General features: G+C 40.5%; 1 protein-coding gene across 1 annotated transcript; it reads right to left on the reverse strand.

The window, feature by feature from the left end:
* Nucleotides 1-249: 249 nt before the first annotated feature.
* Nucleotides 250-12,625, reverse strand: LOC102785599 (ethanolamine-phosphate cytidylyltransferase-like). Its single transcript, XM_087840299.1, has 13 exons — nt 12,306-12,625; nt 4,912-5,000; nt 4,345-4,506; nt 4,170-4,236; nt 4,002-4,086; nt 3,884-3,925; nt 2,586-2,718; nt 2,376-2,458; nt 2,220-2,297; nt 2,026-2,091; nt 1,872-1,937; nt 1,701-1,789; nt 250-1,498 (listed from the first exon to the last, which is right to left on the reverse strand). Exons 1-13 carry the CDS (start codon nt 12,440-12,442, stop codon nt 1,384-1,386), a joined length of 1,212 nt encoding a protein of 403 aa, XP_087696425.1. The 5' UTR covers nt 12,443-12,625; the 3' UTR covers nt 250-1,383.
* Between the last annotated feature and the right edge of the window lie 1,120 nt (nt 12,626-13,745).

The following is a 13,745-nucleotide window of genomic DNA, read 5'->3' on the forward strand; positions in this document are numbered from 1 at the left end:
TATTAATAATCTCAAATTAACGGTTTGACATTTAGCGGACTCTGTGTGACTCAGATGTGGCAAAATTAAGATCAGATTATCTCCTTCTGTCTCTCTAATCAAAGGTCACTTCTGTGTCCAAAACATGACTCTACCCTTTTTATAATGTGACTAATGTGCGGCTTCATCATCCGCCTCTTAAACTAAGGAATCAAATTAGAGGTGAAGACAAATCACACAGTGTGCATGAAAGACAAAGAAGACAGCAAACAGCTTTTCAGAATAAATTCTTATTATCAGCAATAATATACTGCAGCCTAATCGGTTTCTGCAGCATATGTAACATAAAGATTATAGCCTATACTTAATACATTCCAAACACACATACAGACATATCATTATGTTTCTGAAACGATGCAAAAACATCTATACAGTAATTAATGGAGAGGAGGTGAGTAAAATATACATCTACAAAAAAATATATAATTTAATCCTGTTTGATATAGAGACAGACGTTGAATTGAGACTGCACGATCAACTCAACAACTCTGAGCATCTGCCATAGTCTTCTAGTTATACTGTGAAAGCTAAAGGTTTAAACAGTATATTAGAATAAATGTGTAGCGTGTTGGTTAAAAAAAGAGCTACTGCACTCAAAAGTCCAGATGTTCCGTTCAGATCTCAATTATGTGCATTTTTTAAGTTTCGAAAAAGAAACGGAACAAAAAACTAAACTAAAAACGTTTCTTTAAATTCCGGAGTAGTCAGTGTTGTCTGAAACAGAATCTGGTATGTACAGAAAAGAGAAGCAATGAGATTTATCTCCTGATTCTCCAGTGTTTTTCAGCGTCCTCCATGAGCCTGCGGTCACTTTATAATACACACAGACACACACAGTGTAATCGATTAGTTGTGAGGCTAGCCCACTGCTGGGCTAAACAGCAGCATCAGTCCTGCTGAAATGACAAATCAAATCACATCGCAAGACAGTGCAAGATCTCACACTGCATATGCCCAAGAAATAAGATAAAATGCCTTTTTTTTTTAAAATAGGAAAAAAGTATTTTGAGAATTAAAAATGACATAAAATAGACATTTGAATATATAGTGACATCTTCCTCCAAACTTTGAATATATCTTATCATTTGCATGTGCGATTGTTGACTGACACAAAACATATAATTGCATATGCAGAACATGTTAACAAACCCTCGTAACACACTATATTAATACCTGATGATCCCACAGCAGGTTACGCCACCCTCGTCAAAGAAGGGGCTGCTGTTAAGACTACTGATATTAGCCAGGATCACGTGTGGAGGGTGTCATAGCACTTACAAAAGGGTTGATTATAATGTACATGAGTTTATATTAGTTGAATATGTCACTGTTAGCTGGAGGTGCCTACAGCACAGCCTGTGCTCTTTCTTTAGTCTTTTCCTCCTCTTGTCGCTTCATGGCTTGGATCACTGCAATCTCTTTGGCCTCTTTCTTCTGGTTCCTCGCCTCAAACAGCAACCTGAGTCAAGGGAAAGTGTAAGTAATATATAGTAAGCCTAGTTTCAAACAAATATACACTCATTGGCCACTTTATTAGGTATACCTGTTCGACTGCTCGTTAATGTAACTAATGTAACTGTAAATGTTAACTAACTCCAGGTTAAAAGATACCATGATTGCATCAAGATGTACGATAAATGTACTACATCTGATTGTTTTACCTGTTTTTGATTATCCTTTGCACGATGGCGTCCGTAGTGAGGCTGTTCCCACTGTCAACAGTGCGCAGGATTCCTTTTCTTCTGGGCTCCTGAGTATTAAAGAAAAACTGTAAGTAAACACTTATGTACGTGTTTTCATAAAAAATCGCAGCATATTTGTGGGAGTCTTACAGCATAAGGGTCAGATCCATCTTTGTCGGGATATATTTCTGTCTTTCCGTGGCAAACGAGATCCACCTGTGGAAATTAAGTCACGTGTTACACTGTATTATTTCTTCCTGTTGCCTATGCAGTGATAAAAGTTAATTATAGCGTGTGCATGTACCTTAAAATGATCCAGCAAATCTTTTGTGACAGCAAACGGTGCACCAATCACCACTTCTGACACATACTGTAGAAACAAATATATATATATATATATATATATATATATATATATATATACACACAATTCATAGATTTATAATCAATGAACTTTCATTATTCTGTGCTGATTGATAAAGTTTAAACAGAACTTACTCGACAAGCCAGGACGCTGAGAGTCCTCTCGTGGACATTCATGATGGGGTAGTTTTTCCCTTTGTAGCGATTCACTTCCTGAATGATATGAATGCAAGCATTGAGAAATCTCAAAAGGAGGCAGTAAATGTCTCACAAAGATATAGAAATACTGACCTGATCAAAGTGTAGCCCCACTATAATGTAAGGCTTTTCTGCAAGCTTATGCACGGCTTCCAGAAAGTCCACATGGCCAATGTCTGGTAGGAGACTAGTCAGGAATTCATTCCAAATACTATTGCGTAGCAACTGTTTTATGATTTAAAGGGAAAAAAAGGTTGGTGTATAATGAATTCTAGCAATTATTGTGAGGTTAACAAAGGATACGGAAGAGATCAAAGGCTCCTGCCACATAGATTATAGTTTCTCCAGGTTGAGGCTCCTGGCCTGAGGCAAACTGGATGATTTTCTGAGATGTCTGAAGGAATTGAGACACCCCTGTCCAGGGACTATGGCCCTTCTGGTCAATCAAGAAACAAGCAAAAGAAGTGTAATGTGACAAGTAGGAATACAACAGATTTACTTCAGTATAGTTGGTAGTATTAACAGGGACTAGAAAGAGAGATCATATTTCTCCGATGCTACCTTTTCTTCAGTGGTTCCATTAAAACTCCAGAATTGAAATTTTCACATACAAAATCCTGAATGATACGGAACCTACATACCTTAAAGACATCCTAGAATCTTATTATCCCAATGCAGAAATCTGGTCCCAGACTCCCAGTAGTGTAAGCTTACTTGTAGCTTATAAAATTTAGACTGAAGGCTATGCCTTCAGCTAACAGGCATCAGCTCCAAGTTTGGATTTGGAAGACGGACACTGTGTCTACTTTTACAATTAGGCTTAAAACCTGTTCTTTTGATAACGTTTACAGGTAGATGTTGCTATAGGCTGAGCCTGCTGTGGGACTTCCTGTGACGCCCTGAGCATTTCCTCAGAACAGATCGCATTCTGTTAAAAGGGGCTTCTTCATTTTCGCCATTACCTTGCTGACAGGACAAGTCAGATTTGGGGATTTATTTTTCCTATAAGACGCTAGGGTCCTTTACCTTACAGCATAAAGTATCTTGAGGCAACTGCTATATAAATAAAACTGAATTGAACTAAACTGAGTATTGCCCCTACATATGAGACCAGAATTAAACTTGTGCTGCATCACTGCCACCCAGTGGTGTAAGTGGTCAATGTCACCTTTGGTCAATAGCAGGCCTACAAATCCAGAATGCATTTATTCATTCCTCGCCAAATTCACAGCATTACTCTTCCACTCTTAAATGTGGAGAGACCCTCTATTTCTTTGAAGCTGTTTAGAGCCACAGCATGCTGGCTCTGAGTTACTTTCCCCATCCAAAGAACAGAAGTGGCATTCAGTACTGACTGGAAAGGCCTTCCACTTGATTACAAAGTGGGTCCTAAATCAAAGACCTTTATTTAATTATCTCTGACATCTGGTCCAAACACCAAAGTTTGCTACTTAAATAACAAAACGGTTAAGTAAGAGGAAGTCAAAGAGCCAGCAATCTTTGGTCAAACACACCCAGCTGAAAGGCTTGACTTTGAGCTGAAGTTTTGATATGAACTGGCTCATAAGGAAACCATCAAATTAAGTAGAAAATTTACTTACTTTTCCAAAGTTGTCTGTGTGCTCCTGATAGTCTGAAGTGTCCTAAAACAGCAGATAGGAGAAGTTTAGCTTTGTATTCTGATCTGAGCTCATACAGAGAGAATCTGGTGATACTCACAATGTTGCTGTGGTGGGCTTTGGTCATCAGCAGCATCCTGCCAACTAAGTCTGTTGTTGAAACTCCCTGGGTTCGCTTGCATTCCCTGTAACATCACGGCACAGTATGTAACTTTAAAAAAAAGAAACATCCCACCCTGGCTATGCTTATTTGGAAAGGAAAACTCACCTGTACCGTCCTGACTTCTTCACCTCTTCATATGTATCTTTTCCATCCACAGTTAATGTTATATCGTCTGAAAGAACAGCATACGTGAGTTCTTCTCTAAACTTTAGAGAAATACAGCCACCTACGACTCCAGCTGCGTGTCTGAATAAGGGCGTAGGGCGATGATATTCCATACCTCCGTGCACACAGAAGTCACAGTTGTACTTGTCGAGGGTCTCGAGGGTGGTGACATAAGGAGCTCCTTGCACGACCTCGTCCACCCATTTTATGGCCCGCACCATCTTATATCTTTCTTCCTGAGTGAAGACTGGTGGACCCTTGTGCTTTGAAATCTCACCTTGCAAACAAAAAATAAGTAGAGTGATTGAGACACTCGTAACAGATGCATTTCTTCTTAAGTTGAAAGAAAGGTTGCTGCTATCTGTGCCGTCAAGGCATTCTGTGTTATCACAATGTCAGAGTGCCCCAGTGCACTCTGTGCACCACAGGAGGGTGGGGCACAGCTAAGGCGCCCTGCTACTGTCACAACAACTCTTTCCAAGTGCAGTGGATGCAGCTGGGGCCTGACTGGTAATGACAGGACTGAGGAAGATATACAAGCCCTGCAGGTGCTATGGTAAGGAGAAACAGTAGAATGCACAGTATAAGCTAGACTATGCATAACAAATGCAGACAGAGGGTTTCTGTTACACATGTACATGTGTAAGGGACACGTATATGTGTACATTATTTTGAGCCTTACTGTCTGTGTGTACTCCAACAATGAGGTAATCTCCCATGGCCTTGGCCTGCCGCAGCTGGTTGGAGTGGCCGTAATGTACCATGTCATAGCTGTAAAGGAAAAACACATGAAGGAAGAGTATGATTACTCACAAAAGCTCCCTTGTAGTCAGGTACAGTGTCTAGAGCAGGGGTGGGCAACTCCAGGCCTCGAGAGCCGGTGTCCCTGCAGGTTTTAGATGTGTCCTTGAACCAACACAGCTGATTTAAATGGCTAAATTAGCTCCTCAACATGTCCTGTTCTCCAGAGGCCTGGTAACAAACAAATCATGTGATTCAGGTGTGTTGACCCAAGGTGAGATCTAAAACCCGCAGGACACCGGCCCTCGAGGCCTGGAATTGCCCACCCCTGGTCTAGAGAGATGAAGTAAAGCATCAAGCTTGAATTAGAGCAAGAAGATCTGGCAGCTGTTCATTGCATAACTCCTCTTCAAAATACCGTATTTCTTTTATTATTCCTCGTCATAACAAGTAAGCCAAGAACTTTTTGGTGAGCAAGATAAAAGCTGGGTGATATGTTTTAATTTTGAAAACAATGAATGACAATCTTTTTAATCTTTTTTTGGCTCCTTTGAAAACTTGGATTTTAGATCGTCTTCATGCCCTACGGATTAAAGTGAAATAAAGCGCATTAATAAAAGGAGTTTTAATTCATGGATTGTAACATTTAAAAAAATACTAGTATGTATTTATACATTTACAAGGTTCTTTTAATATAAATCAGTTGGTATCAACCACAAACGTATTTAATCAAAGTCTCAAAAATTACAAACAAAATGTCAGTGGGTGTGTGGTTTCGCTTCCTCTTCTCTCCTCCCCTTGCAGGATGCCATCTGTACATAATTAGATTAACACATATTGGACACTAAGATTGTAACACAGTAATCTAGCATAGTGATCGAGAACAGATGGGCATTAGCCCTCCATTGCTATCACTACTGCCAACAGTTGACATCCTGTTTTTCTTTCTGATCTACTCTGAATGTGATATGTTGGCGCTGATATAAACAACAGAGTAAGCATGTACTGTGATGAAGGAAACTGCAGGTAACACAGAAAATGAACTGAGGTGGATTAAGATTAAAGTACGTTAAATGAGCCGCTCCTCGTTCTTTTATGTTTAGCTTCTACTGAGCCAAAGGGGTCTTAAGCAATAGTTAGCAATAATTAGTTTGGCAACTTTTAAATGTTTCTGCATGACAGTAATCCCCCCCAAAAAAACTCCACAATAAAAGACTATCAGTTATAGATTGACATTCCCATTACCAGATTGCAACATTATTGAAGCAGTGTGGGATCATCTTGATGGACAAAAGAAAATAACATTATTGTATTTTATATAAACTTTATACACTATTGTATTACACATTTGCATTCTCATGAGGAAATCCCAGAACAGCACTATGAATAGCATCCTAAAAAAATCAATAAGAAACCAGCTCCGCCAGGGCAGAAACAGATCCCGTGTTGTTCTGTGATGTCAGTCTACACAGTTAGGCTACGAATAGCCTGCACTGCACTGAGCATTGACAAGAGATTTTAAAAAGTAACCAGAATTTTGATCGTGATCACTGCTCACTAAAACCAAACAAACTAAAAAAAAAACTCATCAGGAATTAATTTTGTGTTTGTGTCATGTGCTACCGATCTGCGGAAACAAGATCAACGTGTGCAGGCGCTGAAGGAACAGAACTGGCCGTGAGAAAGTGACACGGGAGCATTTGGAGGTGAATGATATGAGATGAAAACTGAGACCCGGACAGTGACAGGAATAATGCTTTTACAGGTGCTAAACTATCTTATAACATGTGACCATATTCCTCTTGTATTTTTTAGGAGGAGTGGATCATCAAGCGTATCACTGGAGGATGATGAAATATTAATGAGTGTACTCTGTTAGGAGACACCCAAACTGCACCTAAGCTTCTCAGTATGAATAACAAACATCTCTGTACAAAAGTGTAGAAAATAGTGGATCTGTAAAGATCATCATCTTCCTTTGGTTTAAATGGACTCTAATGCCACAGTGTATGAGAGGAGATATTAGAAGTATAATACCTGAATAAACAGTGTTACATACACTCACTCGTATGGACACGAATGTTAATTTTGAGCTGTTAATAATTTCTTTGAACAGTTCTTTTTTCCAGGGTAGAAAAATACAGCATAGATTTTTAATGACTTCAGAGTTGGGTCAACACAGGGTCAAAAGTATAAATACAGTCAAATAACTTATTAGTGGTACTGAAGGTTCTATAATGTCTTTTTACTTGACAAGTCAAGACCTATTAACTTCTCGTTAGTGAACATGTTTCACTAGAACAGGCAGTTTCTTTTGAAAAAATTCAAATTCAACTACAGTGGGGCAAAAAAGTATTTAGTCAGCCACCGATTGTGCAAGTTCCCCCACTTAAAATGATGACAGAGGTCAGTAATTTGCACCAGAGGTACACTTCAACTGTGAGAGACAGAATGTGAAAAAAAAATCCATGAATTCACATGGTAGGATTTGTAAAGAATTTATTCGTAAATCAGGGTGGAAAATAAGTATTTGGTCAATAACAAAAATACAACTCAATACTTTGTAACATAACCTTTGTTGGCAATAACAGAGGTCAAACGTTTACTATAGGTCTTTACCAGGTTTGCACACACAGTAGCTGGTATTTTGGCCCATTCCTCCATGAAGATCTTCTCAAGAGCAGTGATGTTTTGGGGCTGTCGCCGAGCAACACGGACTTTCAACTCCCGCCACAGATTTTCTATGGGGTTGAGGTCTGGAGACTGGCTAGGCCACTCCAGGACTTTCAAATGCTTCTTACGGAGCCACTCCTTTGTTGCCCGGGCGGTGTGTTTTGGATCATTGTCATGTTGGAAGACCCAGCCTCGTTTCATCTTCAAAGTTCTCACTGATGGAAGGAGGTTTTGGCTCAAAATCTCACGATACTTGGCCCCATTCATTCTGTCCTTAACACGGATCAATCGTCCTGTCCCCTTGGCAGAAAAACAGCCCCATAGCATGATGTTTCCACCCCCATGCTTCACAGTAGGTATGGTGTTCTTGGGATGCAACTCAGTATTCTTCTTCCTCCAAACACGACGAGTTGAGTTTATACCAAAAAGTTCTACTTTGGTTTCATCTGACCACATGACATTCTCCCAATCCTCTGCTGTATCATCCATGTGCTCTCTGGCAAACTTCAGACGGGCCTGGACATGCACTGGCTTCAGCAGCGGAACACGTCTGGCACTGCGGGATTTGATTCCCTGCCGTTGTAGTGTGTTACTGATGGTGACCTTTGTTACTTTGGTCCCAGCTCTCTGCAGGTCATTCACCAGGTCCCCCCGTGTGGTTCTGGGATCTTTGCTCACCGTTCTCATGATCATTTTGACCCCACGGGATGAGATCTTGCGTGGAGCCCCAGATCGAGGGAGATTATCAGTGGTCTTGTATGTCTTCCATTTTCTGATGATTGCTCCCACAGTTGATTTTTTCACACCAAGCTGCTTGCCTATTGTAGATTCACTCTTCCCAGTCTGGTGCAGGTCTACAATTCTTTTCCTGGTGTCCTTCGAAAGCTCTTTGGTCTTGGCCATGGCGGAGTTTGGAGTCTGACTGGTTGAGGCTGTGGACAGGTGTCTTTTATACAGATGATGAGGTCAAACAGGTGCCATTCATACAGGTAACGAGTGGGGGACAGAAAAGCTTCTTACAGAAGACGTTACAGGTCTGTGAGAGCCAGGGATTTTCCTTGTTTGAGGTGACCAAATACTTATTTTCCACCCTGATTTACGAATAAATTCTTTACAAATCCTACCATGTGAATTCATGGATTTTTTTTTCACATTCTGTCTCTCACAGTTGAAGTGTACCTCTGGTGCAAATTACTGACCTCTGTCATCATTTTAAGTGGGGGAACTTGCACAATCGGTGGCTGACTAAATACTTTTTTGCCCCACTGTAAATTTGCAGCTGCTCACGTAGGCATGTTTCTATGTGAGCAGCTGCAGTGATGACTAATTCACTTCTCCAAATGTCTTCTGGAGAAACGGTTAATTATCAGACAAGACAAAAATTGAACTATTTGGCCACAATGGCGGGGTAAGTTTGGACGAGTAAAGATGAGTACCACTGTACCAAATTTCATGCATGGAGGTGGTAGCATCGTGCTCAGGGGGTGTTTTGCAGCCAGTGGTACTGGTACATTGCACAAATTGAATAAAATAATGAAAAAAACTCCCTCCAAATTCTTTAACTTTATCTCAACTCAGCAGCTAGATGGTTGAAACTTGGACGATTTAGTGTTCCAGCGGGATAATGATTCTAAACACATCAAAACTTGTTTTAGAATAAAGTAGGCTATCACTGAGCTTCTGAAATGGTCTTAACAATGCCCAGACTTCAACTCTATTGAAAATTTGTGGACTAGACTTAAAAGGCAGATCTGTGCCAAGAAACCAATCGATTTAAATGAACTCGGCAAATTCTGTCGAGGAGAGTACTCAAATATCCAACCACAATTATAGAAGAAACTTGTTGATGGCTACCAGAAGCATGTGGTTAACGTGTGACTTGCTGAGGGACATTTAGCCAAATATTAGTGGGGCTTTATGTATATATTTGACCTGTATGTGTGCATACATGCATAGAAAGTATGAAATAAATTTAATCTGGCGCCCAAAATATAAATAATTAAAGATGTATAGTGTACAATCATTACATGCTGGAAAAAGAAAAGTTCAAAGAAATCATTAAATCCACAAAATTAACAAAATTGACATCCATGCCCATGATGAGTGTATGTAAACGTCTGATTACAATTTATGAGGCTGACTGATTAAAAATTCAGTGGTTATCTCTCAGGACCAACAGTCTCAGATAATCCTGGGATGAATGAACACACCAGTACTTTACAAAGGCTTTGAATAACCACTTTATAGTCTTTCTTCTACCTCAGCAGATAGTGGAAATAGACTTTACACTCTTCCTTGATGATGCCTGTTTGACAATTGATCTTTAGCCCCGGTCACCTTCTTTCACAGTGACAAATAAGAACAGAGAGAATCAAAAGGGAGAAAAAGACGGTGCAGGGTCAGAAATATCTCAGCAGTTGAACTGAATGTGCACTTTCCTTGGACTTTTTCCTCACAAGCTGCTGACACAGCAGGATATCAGTAGGAACATGGCGATGTACTGTACAGTCAGCCTTCGGGGAACAATGTGCTCAGTGAGAGGCACGGCCGCACAAGCTGTGGACGGCCTGAGCAGGTGTGGGCTGGAGGGGTTAAGGGGGTTAATGACAAGAGCTCTGTTGGCATTGGCTCTCTGTGCATGCTCACCCCACCGGTTAATATTCCGGCATCCCAAATATTCTGCAACATACCATCAAACAGCTACACAAAAATGGCAGGATTTCTACAAGAGAAAGCCACCATAATCCTTGCCTTCATACACAGAAACTCAAAACATCTATTTTGCCGCCGCAGCACGACACCACATCAAAGTTCGGTCTTTCTACCAGTGGAGACATTTGACAGCAAGCTTTTTTTTTCCTCAGTTAATTGTGCTATTTGTGTAGTGAAAAATGCCCATTATAACTACAAACGAACACCTTCATCATATGGCTTTTTTTCATTATATTTTCACACATTTGCGGAGGTGACAACAGCTAACATGAGAAATTACTTGTGAAATGTTTTCACTTCATCAGCTGTTTGCAGCTCTTTTTAAACATTTTATCACATTTTCTAAGAAATCGGACTTCAATACAGAGTTCAATATGCTCCCTGTTTATTCTTAAGCTATGGACCTTGGTGCGAACAGCCACGTTTTTTTTCACACGGAGGTCAATGGAATGGAAAAGGCTGGGCTGTTGTCGAGTTTTTCAAATTCCATGAGAACCGCAAACAAAATTCCATCTGCATCCATTGTTTCTGGGATGGACATGGATAAGTCTATAACCCCTCTAATACACCCATAGTTATAGAGGAGTATGGATTAATGGGAAATGTGTCTTTTACTAAAAAAACCTTTGGTAATCAATATGCAACGCAAACAGATATTCCCAGCACATGCTCTGAAGGGGAGTTAGTTTCACTGTGGGCTCACCCAAAAGTGCCAAGGTGACATGTCTGAAATACTAAAAAACTGACCAACAACCATGAGTGCTTCTAAAATAACATTTTCATACTTCAGATTCACACTGAACACCTCTGTGCTCGTTGCGTGACTGGTTACGACAATTAACTGTTACTATCAGAGCTCAGCTGCTCTTACTGGAGGGCTAAGTGATTTACTTGGATATTTTAACACCACCAGCTTAATTAAATTATTTAAAACCGGAGTTACTGTTTTACTGTATACTGTATATATCATATTTAAAAGTGTGACATTAGAGCTAAAGAAGCAGAGCAAGCAAAAATCGAACTTTGTGCTGTCATGTACATGTTTGCTGTTCTGCAAGACAAGAGCTACGATTCATATCTGTGATCATATGAATCCATTACCTGTATTACATCAAAGAATGCACAAATAATTATATCATAAATCAGATAGGAATTTTTGTTATTCCATTACGTCACACCGAAGCAGACACCCCGTTTTACAGCTGTCATTAAGGAGGCGTTACAGTTATTCCGAGTCAAGATAAGGATAAGTGTCCTGGGATGTTTCTCTTTTAATTGCCTCTTACCCAAACTAAGGCACTGTGATTGTAATAAGCATAATTCTTCAGGTTTCTCAGAGAAACTCTTCACTTGCCTCTTTTTGCCATTTAATACTTTACACACACAATTTCTTTTTCTACTCCATAGAAAAAAAAATCTTTAAAATGAAAGTAAGATCAATACCAACTGGTCACTGCTACAAGACCAGTAAATACACCTAGTAATGATAGGAGGTTGCAGTAAACTGTAAGTAGATATAATAGTAATCAATTAACTACTTTGGTTTGTCCTCTTGGCTTCTCACATGACCTCTTCAAAATCCAGCATAAAGTGAACTACTCTACAGACTCTGGTCACGGTTAAATGGTTATGAGCAAAGGCAGCTGCAAAGATCACATCTGTGCTGATGTTCTAATAATGTCCTTACTGAGAAGAGCACTAAAACTGGGCATGATGACGTGGTTGACCGATAGCAGGGTATACACTTTAAGCAGCATCCCCACTCAAGAAGTTGTGTGCATGCTGATACGAGTGGAGAATGAAGCAGCAGCGCTGTGAGCGTCCTGTAACCTGCAGCAGGCCTGTCCAGCAGCAGGTATAACGCTGCCACATCCAATGAAACGTGCTCGATGCAAACAGTGAGCATAACCACAATGCCGTGGTATCTTCATCACGCATTTAAGAACTCACCAGCCATCGCACCACACCCGGATTCTTCGCCTTCTCTTCTCCGGACTGCAAGCTGTAGCGCCGGGGGTCGTGCCTGCGTCTTTCCCGGCTGCTGTGTTCACTTGGTGGTGGTTGTGGTGATGCCCGTTCTTGATCATTGTGGATGTGCTGACTGTGCTGAATTTGCAGCCCGGAGCGGGAGACGGACTCTCGTCAAATGAGGCGGTTACCGGACCGTGTCGGTTCGTGCGTGTCCCGTTTCAGCAGGACAGCCGGTGTCTGTATCAGCAGCGGCGAGGCAGCAGCAGTAGTGCGTTGCGCCAATGCCTCCTCTACCGGCGACGCAGAGACGCACGACGACCTTTGCGTCAAGTTGATCAAAAACGCGGATGAACCAGAGAGGAAAGGAAGACCATTAATAAAACCCGGTGTGTCACATCGCCGCGCGTTGGTTTTATTTTGAAAAATCTGGCTCACAGCTCCACGTTTATTGAGGCTCACTTGACAGAGGTCGCATCGTACGATGGTGCCGCGTCCGACACATTGTTACATAATAGCGGCGTTTTCCACCGTCAGGTGACGAGATCTGGATTCCAATATAAAATAGCAGCCTCTGCGTCTTTGATGAGCGGAGAGGTCATGATAAGCTTCGCTCTATATCCCCAGTAAACTTTGTTTTGCTCACAATTATCTCTGCATAAATAACAATAATAATTACAATAAAGATAAGAATTAAAAGATTTTTGTAGACACTGTAATATTTTATTTTTCCCCCATTAAAATTCGAAAAACCTTTTTTAAATAAGCTATAGCAGCCAATTCTATTGAAAAATACGACCATCTGATTTCATAAATCTGTAGTTTACTCAAATTTAAACGAATTAATTTTCTTTATTATCCTTATGCATCCAAGCTCGCTAAATATTGCACTTTACAGCTGTTATATTTATCATGGTGTCATCTGTTCATTCCACTTTGATGATTTTAGCTGTGGGTTGTACCGTGTCTAATGACTTGTCCAAGCTCATTTAGCAGGGGCAGTATATCAATAAAGGTCTCAGCACTGTCAGCAGATTTTCACAACAGTACCTACAGATGCATGCCTGGGTGGATGGCTAAAGATTTACGACAGAAGCGATGCATTAGATTGTAAGTGCTCCTAATATACATAGAGTTGGGTTATAACAGAAACTAACCACCTACCCCGCACCACAGTAGTAACGAGGCTACAAGACAAAGTGCTCAAAGTCTATAGCATACTCCCATTTTCTCAGTTAAATTGGTTTTGTAAAACATTGCATAATTAAATGACTTCACTTTATATGCCTGGTAAACACTGGGAAATCCTCCTGTTTAGAAGTGCTGTCATCTTATGGGGGAAACCCAGTTAAATCATATAAAGGCTTTAACACTGATATGCCAGCAGAGGGAAACCCAAGCCCACACATTTCTGAACAGGTG

This window comes from Neolamprologus brichardi, chromosome 4, assembly GCF_056152115.1.
Source record: "Neolamprologus brichardi isolate AB-2024 chromosome 4, ASM5615211v1, whole genome shotgun sequence".
Taxonomy (NCBI): Eukaryota; Metazoa; Chordata; class Actinopteri; order Cichliformes; family Cichlidae; genus Neolamprologus; species Neolamprologus brichardi.